General features: G+C 47.1%; 1 protein-coding gene across 2 annotated transcripts in view; it reads right to left on the bottom strand.

Moving 5' to 3' along the window:
• The window catches only part of LOC144826621 (uncharacterized), a 280323-nt gene that overhangs the window by 169090 nt on the left and 95080 nt on the right, over positions 1–16153 (bottom strand). For both annotated transcript variants that reach the window (XM_078685143.1, XM_078685144.1), the window contains exon 6: positions 13441–13540. In XM_078685143.1, coding sequence (XP_078541269.1) covers positions 13441–13540 — 100 coding nt within the window. The remainder of the gene's footprint in view (positions 1–13440; positions 13541–16153) is intronic.

Here is a 16153-nt window from a genome sequence, read left to right as displayed (position 1 = left end):
CACTCTTGATTAGGGGAGAGCACAGTTGTCATGTTCTATGGTTGTCAGAAACTAAATCCCTTCTTGTCTAATCAGGGAAGTTAATTCCTTCCTGAACATTCGAGAAAGTTTCTAGTGAACTCTGAGCTAGCTGGCAAACCCAAAACTTTAAGTCTAATATCGACAGTAGTAGACCTAGTTAACGTCTGGTCTAGGCCTTTACTATTGAAGGTATTATTCCAATGCGCAGAGCCTATTGGGATAATAGGAACTACACTACACCTTCACAAGTGTCCAAGTGTCCTAAAAACCCAGCAACAATGACATAGCCACCAGAGCAGCTGCATCCCTAGCTAGGAAACGCTCCTGTACTTGTCACACTAATAATCAGTGTGACTATTCAATTAGGCCTTCAATTCAAGACAATGTCCAATCTCCAAAACCTAGCCAGTAAGACACATCATCTTTGTGGTAGGACCAGCACTGGCAAAGCCTATAGGTGTGACCTTGGCAAGCTGGTGCAATTATTATTATTATTTTAATTCAAGCAGCTACTACAAAAATAAATAGAAGTCAAAATAAAACATGCTGCCGCCTAAACATGGCAGCAATATACTCGCAATAAACGCTTTAAATTAAAAAATAAATCACAATTACATTTCATTTAATGGAAACAGTATGTTCGCTTCCTAGCAGGTAGATGTTCTTAGAATAGGTATAGACACCCTTTTTTAGTTTTAATGCACATCATAACATAATACAGTTCTTATTAGTGAAACAAAAAGGTACTGTTGGCTTTGAATTACTGTATGCTTAAGGCATAGTTTAAATACAAAAGGATGACTACAAATAGAAAAAGTACACATATTGAAAAGAATAAAAGGCATTGGCAAAGTAAAATATTAGCCCACCAGTCCAAGTATGAAAGATGTGCACACTGGATCAGGCAAAATGCAATCACTCAGTGTCAAGTCAATCCATATATAACCCTCTCACCCACACTAATACTAATACCATAACGCTTAATAGTCGCCATTCAGCTATATCTTAATTATTTTCACATTCACATAAGAAATATACGCTACGAGATCTTGTCCATCCCTCAGTATTGTTCCAGCCAATAAACCAGTCTTCAGAAGCTCAAAAGGCATGGAATAACTGAAGACATTTATCTCATACTGGTGGCCAACCAGGGCCAGACTGGCCATAGCGGGCACCGAGCATTTCACCGATGGGCCGGCAGGGTAGGGCGATTTTGGACACCCGGGGGCCGTTTTTTTTTTACAGGTGGCTAGTTTTGAAGCCATGCTGCAATATTGGCCACCTGTAACAAAAGTGGGAGTGGTGCTTCCTACTCGCAGCGCCCCCACCACTTGGGGGTGGGTTGGGCTGATTGGTAGGACTGGCTTCAGTTCCCAGTCAAGCCGTGTGGCCAACCAGAGGACTCTAATCTAGCTCCCCATTGCAGATCCCAACTATCTCCACACTATGACCCCTCTTTACATTTCAGAATGATATTCAAATATTGAATGATAGTAACAAAGACCATCCCAGCTGCTCTACTCACCATTTCTCTCTCCCGCCATGCCTGCTCTGGACCAAAAACTTTAAACAACATTTCATGTTAAACAACCCAGTGCAATAACCAGCTAAGTAGACGCTGATTATAAGAAATGACATAAAGGGTTCTACAGAGCTGCTCAATGCTGCCAGCTTACTGAAACCCATTCATTGCACATCTTTCTCTCCCACCTTTTCATCCACCACACTGTTAAGCACTGCATCCCATTATATGATGGTTGCACCATGACATGAAAACACATCTCACATAGGATTAAAAAAGCACCCTCTCCGCCACATACTCTAAATGTTGTAGATAAGAGCTTCAGTGCCCCACAAAGGGGTAGTAAACGCTATATAACTAATGCAAAAGAATACAATACAAGATAAAGCTAGAGAGCCAATGGCTGAAGTGAGTTGACCCAGTGCCTACTGTTTTGGTGGGCAAAAGCAAAATGTGAATGACATTAGAGCAGACCAATGGATGAAGAGGGCAGATCCAAAGTGTCTTTATGTGTGTGCATATGTATTTTTTGTTTATAAGTCTTTTTGTTACATGACACCTTGAAACAGCTAAGCTGCCCCTAGCTGGGTTGGACTTGATGAGGTTTGATCATGTCTCCTGCTCGTTGCAGGCAGTTCATTACCTCAGGAACATTAGCCCACGATGCTACTTTACTTTATTGAGTCTGATCATAATCCTGTGGCACTGACTGTGTTTATTGTGTCAGTGGTGGATAATGCTATTTTAAGGCAATTCATGGTGACTGTGGCCAAATCTCAAGGAGAAATAGGGCATTTTCACTATTGCACTGTCTTGGTTACAGAAATGGAACAAAATAATAATTTAATTTGACATCCACTGTGGTGTTGATTCTCTGGAGGGATGGATGAAAGTGTGAGCTTCTTTTCAAAAATAATTCTGAAAGCTATCCTGTGTTAGTTGGGAGTAGTGAGGAACTGTGCTTTAAAACAATCCATTTGACTCCATTAAATTCATTTGAGTACATCTCTTTGTATTAGAGTTCTTAGGTGAAAACCGAACATACAACATGCCATGGCAGCCATAGAGAATGACAATCAAACACAGGCGTGCAGGTGGTAGTTACAGTAGCCACATTGTCTAATCATTCTAAAAAAGAACCTTTCAGACCACACTTCATTTTTTTTCATTTTTCAATCTTTATTTCGACCATTCGGTCATAAAAGATACACAGTACAAATAAAATCACGTGTAACTCTGCCATAAACAGATAAAACATTAGGTGCTTATGTTAAAAATAATCTATACAGAAACTTCTTAAAAAGGAAAAGCATTTCTAGATACTACCCAGCATTTTTTAAAAAGCGATTACGCGTATACCAAACATTAGTAAAAAATTTGGAAAGTGCAAAAACAGTTGGGCCGGAAACATCGGATTTTAAAATCCTATACATTGGTGCGTATTCCCTGCCACCCAAATTCTTTATCAAGGGGAGGAGCCAGTATTTCCTAGCTGCCTTGTAAGCTGGGCAGAAGAACACCACATGCAAGTCGTTTTCCTCTTTGTCAACACAGACAGGACAGTACTTTGTGGAGGGGACCAATGACCAAGAACTTGTGAAGGCCCGAAAGGGCAATGTGCCATACCTCCATTGGAGGAACAGCTTCCTAGCAAGTGTAGGATATATAGGGTCCAGTGCCTTCTCAAATCTATAGAGATCCTTGCTTTGCAGGAATACAGTTGTTAAGGACCCCTCTGGCTGGGTAGTTTGGGCCCTTGCCCTTTTGTGTTCGTGATACAAATTCGCCAGGGACCTCTTGGAGATGTTTGGTGCTGCATCCGCTGGCTTAGTCCACAAATCGGGGAGCCCCAATTCCACACAGGTAGCTTGAATGTTTTTGACCCAGGGAATGGTAAGCGCCTTAGGGTGATTCAGTAGTTCGACCAGTTCCGCCCTGTAGTCGGCGAGATTATTGCTGCTCCAAAGCCTACGCCAGAAGGCAATGGGTCTCAAGCTTATCTCATCAGCAAGTGGTCGTAGCCCTAGATCAAGCCTCAAGGGGAGGAGCGGAGTGCTGGGGGGAAGTGCGGCTATCTGTCTTATAAACTTATTTTCTGTTAGGGACAAATTCCGACATGGCATATGGCCCCACAATTCAGCCCCGTACATAATCGCCCCCCTAGCCTGTGCCCTATATATCTGGATTAAAGCCCCCAAAGGGCGGTAGGACGAGCCGGTCATCATCCGGCAGATACCCCCAGTAGTTTGTATTAGTTTGAGGTTTGCCCTACTCTGGTGGGGTCCCCAGGTCATGGTTTCGTTGAGGGTCACGCCAAGATATTCAAAGGTGGCTACTCTTTCCAGCCGGACGGCTCCCAGTTGTGGATTCGGGCGCTGTTTCTGGCTCGGGTTCAAAACCATGAATTTGTTTTTTTTAGCATTGATTTCTAGCCCTCTAACAAGGCAGAAAGCCACAAAGGAGTCAAGTATCCTCTGTATACCCATGGGGGTTTTAGATAGCAGCAGTGTATCATCCGCAAACATGATCGCGGACACCCTGCTGCCATTTAGTTTTGGGGCGTCAGAATAATCGGTGGCATTGAGGTGAGCGATTACCCCGTTGACGAAGAGGCAAAACAGGGTCGGCGCCAGCACGCAGCCCTGTCTTACCCCTCTGCCAACGAGGAATCTGTCAGTCAGTTCCCCCGCTCTCCCACACCTCACACGGGCGTAATTATTATAGTGTAGCCTCTGCAGGATCAGTAGGATGTCTGGGGGTACACCCATCTCTGCCAGGACGCTCCAAAGTTTCCCCCTGGGAACCAAGTCGAAGGCGGCCCGTAGGTCTACAAAAATTGTGTACAGACTGCCGCCCTCGAACTTTGCTGTCCTCCAGTAAATCAGATTCAGTCTAAAAACCTGGTCCACTGTGGATACCCCCTTCCTAAACCCCGCCTGGTAGGGACTAAGGGCACCTACCTCCTCCATCCAATCCTGAAGCCTGTTCAGCAGAACCCTGCCGAACAGCTTCTGTGATACGTCTATCAGACTAATCGGTCTGTAGTTGACGGGGAGGAGGGGCGAGCCCTTTTTAAAAATAGGGACCACCTCAGCCCCCAACCAAGTACTAGGGATTTCCATCCCGCCGAGAATACTGTTGAAGAGGACAGCAAGATAGGGCGCCCAGACGGTGGGCTCCTGTTTAAACAAGTCCCCTGGTAGCCCATCCAAACCCGGCGCCTTCCCCGAAGCCAGACCTGAAATAGCAGCAGTAACCTCACCTAGTGTTATTGGATCCCCATGGCAGCCCGGCCAATCCACCTCCATAAGAGCGGGGAGTTCTCCCGGCTCAAAGCTGTATAGGGACTGAAAATGGGCCTGCCACACTCCAGGTGCTATATTGGGCTATATTGCCGAATGTAGACTCCCTGATCCCCCGTTCACGGTCCTCCAGAACAGGCGTTGATCTTGAATCGCTAGGGCCTTGGTGAGTTCTTCCCACTGATTTTCTTCCCATTCTACTTTAGCCTGGGCAAGAAGCTTTTTATAGTCTCGCCTACTTTGTTTAAGGCGGTCCCCTCCTAAACCCTCCTTAATTACTCCAAGAAGTTCTGTTTTGGCCCGTCTGCATGCTACATTGTACCACTGTGTTTTACCTTGGCGCCTCTCCCTTGGCTTTCGTGAACTGCAAGTTAAATGAGGTGCCGCAGCTTTTATTAGTTCCTCATGGGCTTCATACAGTTTACTCTGTGAGTCTCTATTATTTGCCTCAATGTCAATGCTCCCCACGATTTCCAGGATGGGAGTAATCTCCGCGTAAAGCAGAGGGAGTTTATCCTTGTTTGTAACCATGTGCTCCCACCTGATTCTTCTCCTGCTGTTGTCCAGGAGAAGCACTAGGTTGTTCCCTCCCACTTTAGCCACTGAAGCTTGGGGGCCAGGATGGACAAGGTCAAGCTCAAGGGCATTATGATCACTGTCGGTCCTTTCTGTCACCCTAAAATCCTGTATTGTCGGCCACCTCACTAGCTGGACCAGGACATAGTCCAGATGGGACTCTCTCCCCCGTCTATTGTAAGTATTTTTACTGGGTATGTCGGATTTTGTTCGCCCATTACAGGCTCTGAGTCCGAACCTTAGAGTAAGGGCAGTAATTTGCAGTGCTAGTGGGGTCCAGGCTTTCGGGACTGGGGCTTCCACCAAGGGTACTGCCCACCTGGCCTCTTCTTCCGATGAAAACCCTTCCAGGAGGTCGGGGAGTGGCTCGAAATGAGAATTAAAGTCCCCACCCACCACATAGTATGAATCAGACGACAGTTCAGATAAAAAATTCGAAAGTTCATCAATGGTTGGTGATTCCTTTGCCAATCCCATCGGCCTGGAGTAGATGTTAACCAGCAAAAGTTTAACTTTGTTTGGCCATAGTAGTGAGACCACAAGGATATCATCAGAATTAAACGGCCACCGTGTGGCCACGCAACCCAAATGAGATGCTACCCACGTCGTGAGCCCCCCTGATGGGCGGCCCTTGCCTTCCCACCTTGCTGGGATGGAGAATGATATATAGCCTTGATGCCCATAATCCTCTCTGGCCCAGGTTTCCTGGAACATGCATATGTCACCAGTCTCGATGTAGTTTGCCCAGTCCGGCTCATCCAGTTTGTTGGCCAATCCCGCAATGTTCCAGCAAATTAGCTTCAGATGTTCGGGAGTGTCAGTTGCCATGCCATAGAGGTATGGGGAGATAGTTCCGGGCCCCACTTCTGCTGCAGGGCCTGGGGCAAGGGCAGCAGGGGGTGTGAGTGGCTCCGAGAGTCTGAGCGCACCATTATCCACCAGAGAAAGGTCCTTGGCTATCCCCTCAGCTTTGGCTGCATTAACAGCGGATGGATAGGAAGATTCTCTGATGTCGTAGTCGAGAGCCACTAGATCGTTCAATAGGCCAGGGGTTATGCCAGGAGCCACGGTGGGAGGTTCAGAAAGTCCGCAGGAGCCATTATCCCAGGTCACTGGCTTGTGAACAGTAAGTCAATCAACCCCGTCCAAGCCATTCAAGCAGCTGAAGCGATTAAAATGGGAATAGGGTGTATCCGGTGGTTGAAAATGCGGGCGTTGTGCATAGACCTTGTGTCTACGTCTGCGTTCCACCCTTGTCCATTCATCATGGGATGGAACCTGATGCATGCGAATGGGGGGGAAGAAAAAAGATACTGGGAGGGTCTGTATGGTGGAATCCAGTGATCTATTTACTCCTCCACAGATATGCAAAACAGTGCCCGGGTCTTTAAAAGTTACCAGAATACAATCCCCTATTATGGTTTTTCTGGTCTTCCCTAACCAAGGGGCCCTTCTCACCATAATAATCTCGTTGTTAAAATGGGATGGTAGGGGTCGATTCCAATTGAGCCATTTGATGACCTTTTTCTTAAGGGATTGATAATCTTCATTTTCCCCTGATCTTAAGTGGGGGGCACCTGCTAAAACCACCGTTAGGCTATTGGCTTCTGGCGGGAGGTCTGGCCTCCGTGGTCTTGACGCTGGCCGAACTGGAGAGTGTGGGAGGGGATTAACCTCTTCTTGGGAGCTTCCATTAGTCTCTGCTTGAGATCTATAAAGGGCATGGTCTAGTAATTGTGTGGGTCTATTAATTTGGTTATTGTGTTGTGCCTGACGTGGGGTGGCCATAAGAGGTTGCAAAGGGGGGGCAGATGGCACATTGTGAGGGGGAACTTCATTGACAATTGATACAGCCCCCACTTTTGGAGGGTCCCCAACAGAAGGAAAAGTTCCCACTAGCTTAGTTTGCTTACTAACTAGGGTGTTCAGGGTAGTAAGAGATGTTTCTAATAAAGTGAGCCGAATCTCAACTTTTTTCAGACTATCGCTAATGGGCTGCAGAAGGGAGCGGAATAAAAATTCAATACTCCCCATGGCTGTGAGTGGAAGGATTATATTCGATGTGTTAGCCTCTGATTCCTCAGAGGTAACAACTATGGTCGGGCTTTGAGCCTTAAATGGTGGAATGGTAGGCGCTATCTCAATTGCCTTCCCCGGTAGGAGTATGTTAGTATGTTTCTTACCAAAATCAAGGTGAGATAATTTAGATTTCCCCCGTCCCCCAAAAGACTTCCTGGCGCGTTTGCTAGGCGGAGGCCTATGCATCTCTACTACAACATTTGATTTTGGTATACTCTTCTTCACAATTTGCATAGGGGAAGTTTGGGTTACCAAACTAACGGGAGTAAGGGATGACTCTGGGGGGGTTGGCTCTACGTTTATTCGGGGCACTCTCCCTGGGGTAGAGGGGATTTCCCTTAACAAAAGTGGAAAGTCCTCGTGGGTCGCATTATTAGAGCTGCTAGGGGGCGTACCTTCCTCTTGAGAACTGGGGTAAGGGGTAATGTCGCTCAACAGTCTGTTTTTCATGGATTCTATGGAGCGCCTGCGCTCCACCCTGCGTTTCTCTAGTGAGCTTTCCTTGCCCGCATCTCCCTTAGCAGATTTAAAATAATTGTCCAAAGTCCCTGTACTAGAGGCCCCCTCCCTTGATGGGGTTTCTCGTAATGGTGGCGAGGGCATTACCTTGTTCATGTTGGAGACTGGGATTAAGGGGGTAGGCCCGGCCCGGCCTCCTTCGGCCCCGGACGGCCACAGACGGTCCCGCCCTTGTCCCGGGCTTCTCCCGGGACGCTCCCGCTTAGCGGGAACACTGGTCCAATGATTATTCAACGGGCGCTTGCCTATTGGTTGGCGTACAGGGGGGTGTGGCCAGCGGGGAGAGCAGCCCAGGTGTGTTAAATGGGCGCGCAGGGGCTCCAGGTCATCGGAGTCCCTGCCTGCGTGCTCGCAGCCCCGCCGGCTTGCTCACCTGCCCGCGCCTCCTGTCCTTCTGTAATCCAAGGTCCAAGGTCTGCTGCCTCCTGTGTGCGAGGCGCTCCGGGAACCGCGAAGCGGGTACCGCGAGGTTAAAAGTGGTGACTGGAAGGCAACGGGAAGGCTCTAAAATCCTCTGTGTTCCTCTAGATGTGCAGGCTTTCCCTTCCTGCAGACAATCACCAAAGAACGGGCAGCAATAGGGTAAAAGTTCCGATTTAATCTGCAAACCGCTGCTTTTTCTGGACTGAGGGCGGGGGGCGTGGCCAGCGGGGAGAGCAGCCCAGGTGTGTTAAATGGGCGCGCAGGGGCTCCTGGTCATCGGAGTCCCTGCCTGCTTGCTCGCAGCCCCGCCGGCTTGCTCACCTGCCCGCGCCTCCTGTCCTTCTGTAATCCAAGGTCCAAGGTCTGCTGCCTCCTGTGTGCGAGGCGCTGCGGGACCCGCGAAGCGGGTACCGCGAGGTTAAAGGTGGTGACTGGAAGGCAACGGGAAGGCTCTAAAATCCTCTGTGTTCCTCTAGATGTGCAGGCTTTCCCTTCCTGCAGACAATCACCAAAGAACGGGCAGCAATAGGGTAAAAGTGTTCATTCTTCATCCCCCACGCCGTCTGTCAACCACAACTGCAGAAGGGGTAAATACCCCCTCCCCTGAGTGTACTCCCAAAGAAGCAAACCTAGTATATAGGAAGAGGGTCGTTGTAAGTGCCTTGGCCCACTTCTCGACGTGAGTGCGAAGGAGAGTAGAAGTAGGGCTCACCCAGCTTTGTCAGTGGAAGAGGCCTGGAGCCCTTCAACGTGGTGGAAGGGCGGAGTTAGGAGGGCCGCCACTCAACTTAACATGTAACCAGAGCAAAAGTCAGGGGTACACACAGGCAGATAGCATCTACCCACTATTTTCACAGGGTGTAAGCTGTGCCCCCTGATGAGAAGTTGGGTCCCAGTGAAGTAAGCTGAACTTGTCCCGGTGTAATTTTACAACACTAGGACACATTCAGCAGCACCTGCATCCATGCCAGACACTCCCTGCCCATTTATCTCACTTTTGCAGATTTCTGCTTTCTCCCTGTGTAATGAGTTTTCCACATTCCTCTTCCTCCTCAATTCCGTTCTGTGTGTTTTCCCTCTCCTGCGCTTGTAAATGTCTCATAAGGAAAAATACGTGCCAGTCCCCATAAATGAGTGCTGGTGGCCCCCACTGGCTCAAATTAAGCACTGGCCATCTCTGATTTGAAATGGAGTAAGAGTGTTTGTCGCTCCTAACCTCTTCCACCATCTACTTGTGATCGGCTTTACTAAAATGTATTCCCATTCTCTGTTACAGCACCATATTGGTGGGACGTCACGTGGTGCAGAGACTCAAAACTGTCCCTCCAGCCCCTTCCAATTTAGGAAGAAGGGGCACAAATGGTGAATTAGTTCTGGTGGCCCCGGCGCAGATTAAAGGATGTGTCACCCAATGCCGGATTTGGGCATGGCACAGCCATTCAGACTCCTGCGGATCAAATTATGTCTTACATTGCAGTAATGTCTTAAGGCTACATTGCTATACGTATTCAAGATCATTTTACAGCCTACCTCTCTCCATTTGTGAAAGAATTGACCCCCTTTGATGAGTGGAAAAGCCATTTTGTAATAAATATACTTATAGGAGGATGGATATGACACCAGACCTCGTGACCCCATGTACAAATCCCAAGTATTGAGTGTAGTTGAAACTGGCATGCTGATGTATGCATTGGGGGTCTGTGGCACCTATCCATCCAAACCAAGTCCCAGAGGGGTCGCCCAAAAATGGTGTGATCCATCCGCCACAAGTTCTTCTCAAACACTATCAAGGACATAACTCCAGCACCACCCGTAATTGAGCTGCTGCATAGTAGAGGGGAATAGTGGGAAGAGCCAGACCTTCCGAACCCCTTGTTTGAATCAATAACCTATGAGAGACCCTAGGGGCCTTTCCCCTCCATATTAAGGACATCGGCTGCCGTCGGATCAGTTTCAGGTAGGCAGGGTCCAACCAAATTGAGAAGGCCCAGAACAAGTGAAGAAGGCATGGGAGGGTGAGCATTTTTACTGCATTAATACTGCCTAGCCAGTAGAGCATCAAATTCTGCCAGGAAAGGAAATCTTTCCTGATAGCAGTTATCAGAGGGGGATAGTTGAAAGAGTTCCCTAATGGTCCGCGGGAGTCGAACTCTAAGAACTTAATGGAATTCCTGTCTCACTGGATGGAAAGAGAGCTGTCAATCTAAAGCTTCCTCAGCTTCCAATTTCAAATTCACTACCTCTGACTTATCAGAGTTAAACTTGTAGCCCGTGGCCAGCTCAAAGGCCTGGAGTAAAGCTATGACCACTGGGACTGAGGTGCTCTGGGAGCCCCACGTTACAAGTATGCTATCAGCTATCAGCATACAGCCCGACTTTGACCCTTGTCATGGTTGACAGCTGCTGAAACAAGCAGGCCAAGGGTTCTATAAAGAGAGAAAACAAAAGCTGAGAGAGGGGGCATCTCTGCCTGGTGACTCTGGAAAGCCAGAAGTAAGTTGAGAGATGGACATTCAGAGCAATTCTGGCTGTAGGGTAGGCATAGTTTGAGAATTTCATCATCAGAGACCTAAGCCCATTCTCTGGAGTGTAGGATGCAGGAAGGCCCATCCACCCTGTCCAAGGCCTTTCTGCATTAAAGATAGAAAGACTGCAGGCCTTCTTGAGGTATGCCTTCATCAGGTGATTATCCGTCAGATATTATTGTACGTTTGGAGTCCCTGGATGAAATCGCATTGGTCAGGGTGCACCAGAGTTGGATGTACCTCGTTGAGGCTGTTGGCTAAAACGTTCGCGAAAAGCTTTGAATCAATATTAAGGAGGGCTATTGGGTGATAGAATGCGCCACATCTGGCATCCTTGTTGGTCATTGGTATGACTGTGACAGCATGATCCCTGTTGTGAGGGTGAGGGAGCCTGTGTCAGCGCAGTGATCGAACAGGACTGAGTTTGGGGGATGTTGGAACGGACCCTTTTTGCAGGGTTATCCCAAAACTTTTTGACTTCCTCCTGAATTTTATATAACCTGTTTTTGTTGGTTTTATGACTCCGGGCACTTTACCACTGCTGATCAGTGCTAAAGTGCATGTGCTCTCTTTTGTAAACTTGTTTATATTGGTCCACACCTGTTAGGCATATTTAATTCCCTTGTACAGTGTATCCCATATACCCAGACCTGTAAACAAAATGCTACTAGTGGGCTTGCAGCACTGCTTTTGCCACCCACCAAAGTAGCCTTTCAAAACTGTCTCAGGCCTCTGCTGCTGCAGGGCCTGTGCGCACAGTTTACTGCTGCCGTGACGTGGCATTTAATGTGATTGCCATGTCTGAAACTACCCTTTTACTACATATAAGTCACCCCTAAGGTATTCCCTAGCTAGCCCTATGGGAAGGGTGCTGTATAGTTAAAAGGTAGGACATGTGCCTTAACTGTGTGCCATGTCCTGGTATTGACAATCAGCCTATTTGGTTTCTCACTGCTGTGGGGCTGCCCTCTCTTGGGTTTGCATTGGGAATTCCCGGATATGTGCTTCAAAGGTAATTTCTAATATGAAAGGGGGAGCGTGGCCATGTTTGGTATGTTTGGAATAATCATAATAAATTCTGCTTATTGGTGAAAGTGGAGTTGTTATTACTATTTTAGAAACTCCACTTTTAGAAGACGACATTTCCGTATGCTTATGACATTTTGTGCCCTGCCTGGATGTGTATTCACCGTCTGGTCTAGACTGACAGGAGAAGGGGATGTGCATTGACTCTAGACAGTCCCAAGGTGGGTTGAGGTGTGTCCTGCCTTTTGCTGGGCTGAGTAGACCGTAGTGGCATTTAGATGGGTGGGAGGAGATTCCCTTGCACCTGAATAGGCCTAGTCTGAATTTAGAGTGGTGGGAGGAGTTGCACCTGCACCTGAATAGGGCTGTGCCTGTCTTTCACAATGCTATCTCCTCACCCATAGTGTGTCTGTGGCCAGGGCTTGGGATGTGAATAGGGGTGTTGTACATTTCTGAAAGTGTGTGAAGTGCCCCCATAACAGAGAGTTTTGCACTATATGTACAGGGGCTGTGACCCCATGATATTTGACACTGCGAGCCTTGTAACCCAAAGGCAGCTGGACTGCCAGGAAGAACCGCTATGGGACTAATTACTCTACAGTATAGATGTGCTGTCCTGAGATAAGGACTGAGAACCCCACGTGCTGGCCTGCCTGTATGTACGTTGCTGGTCTGCCCCAGTGCTTTTAAAACTCTAGCGCCTTTTGATCGCTAGATCCCTTCGGCAAACAAATAGCGCGGTGAGCGCTTTTGAATGCTGATGCCCAAGGTGTGGGCTCACCCAGCAATCCAGGCTGAATTATATTGGTGCAGTGTGTCGTGATAAACCCCCTAAACTGAGAATGTGGTTAAGGCTATACCACAGAAATAATAGGAATGTTGCATACATTATGTGTCAGATGTGCCAAGTCATGGCAGCGTGTACTGTTTCCTGTTAATCCATACTTGATGTGCCATTGACCAGCCCCACTCATGGATGGACAGTGCTCCATCACTCTTCATTTAGGTTTGTATTCTATAAAAATAACAATGAATACATACGCAATACATCCAAAAGGTCTCTGCAGTAGGTGATGCTATTGCAGCCTTCGAAGTCCTCTGATAACGAACTCTGACCATATGATCCAGCATGATTAGCAGATTACTGACCCTTCCATAATCCCCCTCTTCACAAGAACCTTACCCCTCACATGAGCCTCAAAAATCTTTTACCAGAAACTCTAGTTCATGCATCATCCCCACAATCCATCCATCTATCTATCTATCTATCTATCTATCTATCTATCTATCTATCTATCTATCTATCTATCTATCTATCTATCTATCTATCTATCTGTCTATCTGGATCTCTGACTCTCAACTGATCCTCATAATACTGGCCAATGCACCTCATCCAGTCCTCATACCTGGACCCATAACCATCACACGATTCCCTCAACCTTCTTACCTGGGAGGTGCTTCTACTGCTGTTTGGAGAGGCAGTGTCATAGCTCAAGTTGTCCAGGCTGGCCTTGGCTTTCATCACCTCCAGTTCCAAATTTATGATCCTGAAAGACAAAGTAGAGGAGTACAACCCAGGATAATCATGTACCCCCGAGACTCCTCGGTTCCCATCCCAGACATGTCTAGAGTGTGGTAGTGAGGGTTATATGTCAGACTACTGTTTGGACACCATATTTCTATCACACAATATTTTTGCTGAGCATCATTTACAAAAATATTGTCCCATAGTGCGTAGATTTGTAATTATTTCCAGTAAGCAATTTTATTAAAATGATGTTTAGGGCACTATATTTCTGTCGGGCAATGTTTTTACCACAATATTTTGGTATCAGTCTATGAAAAAGACAGGGATGCTGTCACACATGCAAATCAAGGTTGTGCAAAATGAATTAAAACAAACAAGACATGGGAGCATCAGCCTATGTATGGCAAAGAGGACTGTGCAGCTTCTGGTGACCAATGGAAAATCTAAGGGGCAACAAAGTCACCCAAGACTTCTAGCCAATGCACCTTTTAGCAAACCTTTTAGCAAACCTCACACTGTGCCACGGTTTCTAAGATTCAGCCTGAGCTGATGGTGCATCTCACTAGCTCCTTTCCAAGCCTGTAGAGTCTCCTATTCAATAAGTACATCTCACAGTGCATCTCAGCAACTCCACTCCAGCTCTAGTATCTCACATTCAATCTCTTAGTCTCCAGACAAATCTGCCAGCTCTACAGTCAGTGCTCCAGCTTCTCACCATCCATGTTCCTCTGCTCTAGACCAAATCACATCCTTGTTTCCCTTCTGTAGAGCACCTCTGTCCTAGAGATTCTAACTTGTCATTCTAACGTGTCATTCTCAACCATGCTAGAAAATCTCAAACTCTAAAATCTGACATTGTAGCTTTCTTGAACCCTCACTCCAGGATATACCACCTACTTCAGTCTCCCATCACCAGTGTTTCATTGTACCCATGTCCTGTAACTGAATTTTCTATCCCTTATGACCAGGTTTCAGAGTGCCTCAGATCCGCAGATTTTGAGCATTTTACTGTCTCTATATATTTGCAAGCAATTTTGCTTTCTAGTGTGTATCTAATCACTCTAATCTCAACCTGGATATCTCATCCCCAAACAGTACATATTAAAAGAAATTGGTGCCTCAAGTTCTCATCCTTAAGGTTCCCAATTGTGTCAATTTCCCCTCCAAGACAACAGTCTCTCCTTTCCCAATTAATACTTGAAGACATCACTTCTAATTCATATTCTCGAGCAGAGACACAGTCAACTACCTTTAGTCCACATTCTAGACAATACCATTACTATCCCCTAATCTGAAATAGTTCACCACTCTTTCACACACTCACTTAGTCATTCCCAAACACATCTTTCTTTTTTATCAAAAATCTAGGTTACTCCACTATCTCGCCCTCTGCTTTCTTTCCATTCTAGAGCAATTCACATTACCACACTAGTGGCCATATTGCCTATTCTTACTTCTAGCACCTTAACAGTATCTATGTCAGGATCCTTCTATCATGCCATTGTGTGGCGCTTCTTGAAAACCTTCTGTGAGCCTGCTACAGTCATGAAGACTAGTTTGCAACCTGTCCTGAATGTCAGTGTTTATTCACTCTTTACAAGTCCTATTGAACATCATATCCACTCCAGAATCCATGGTTTACTTCTAAACTCCTAATGCAATATGGTACCCGTATCCTTTACCTGAGCTTGGGAGCTGGAGTGGAAACTTTAAGTGAATTTTATTAAACCTGGAACTCTGTCTTATCATTTCCAGCACACTCATGTGCTCCCTGACATAAATTCCTGCCATGTCCTGAAACACAATCCCATCCTTGCTCCGTTCCGGAGTTTCATTGTGCCTACTGGTTGCTTCATGGAACTTCAGTTCACACAGGAAGATGGACGGAATGTTGCACATTGGCAAAGCATTCACCCCCAGTCAGAGATCTTTGTTTAATCCATCGTTATTTTGCTCACCACGCCACCCCAGTTCAGACATAGCCATATGCAAATCAGTGTTGACCCTGTGCCACATGGGAACAGGCCAGCCTGAACTGACAAGCCATGTCTTCCCTGGACCGGAATCAAGCATCTTAGGACCGGTTTCTGGCTATCAGCCATCATCAGCCAGGATAGCTTGACTCCAGTGGCGTAGTGAGCACGGGACCCACGTCTGGGCACACCCTTCCCACATAGGGCGAACATTCACCCCCCAGTCACAGATCTGGGTTTAATCCATCGTTATTTTGCTCACCACACCACCCCAGTTCAGACATGGCTATATGCAAATCAGTGTTGACCCCGAGTGGAACGGGTATGCTCAGACGTGAGTTCCGTGCTCTCCATGCCAAGCTATCCTGGCTGATGAGGGCTGAAAGCCCGAAACCGGTCCTAGGATGCTTGTTTCCAATCTGTCCATCAACTGTTGTTTTTGCATTTGTCACCCCGAGTGGGACGGGTATGCTCAGACGTGAGTCCCGTGCTCTCCATGCCACTGGAATCAAGCTATCCTGGCTGATGAGGGCTGCAAGCCCGAAACTGGTCCTAGGATGCTTGTTTCCAGTCCAAGGAGGACCTGGCTTGGCAGTTTGGGCTGGACTGTTCCCATGGGGCACAGGGTCAAGACTGATTTGCATATAGCTGGGTTCAAA

The sequence above is a fragment of the Lissotriton helveticus genome, chromosome 3_2 (genome assembly GCF_964261635.1).
Source record: "Lissotriton helveticus chromosome 3_2, aLisHel1.1, whole genome shotgun sequence".
Classification (NCBI taxonomy): domain Eukaryota; kingdom Metazoa; phylum Chordata; class Amphibia; order Caudata; family Salamandridae; genus Lissotriton; species Lissotriton helveticus.
This window is presented reverse-complemented; position numbering and strand designations above follow the sequence as displayed.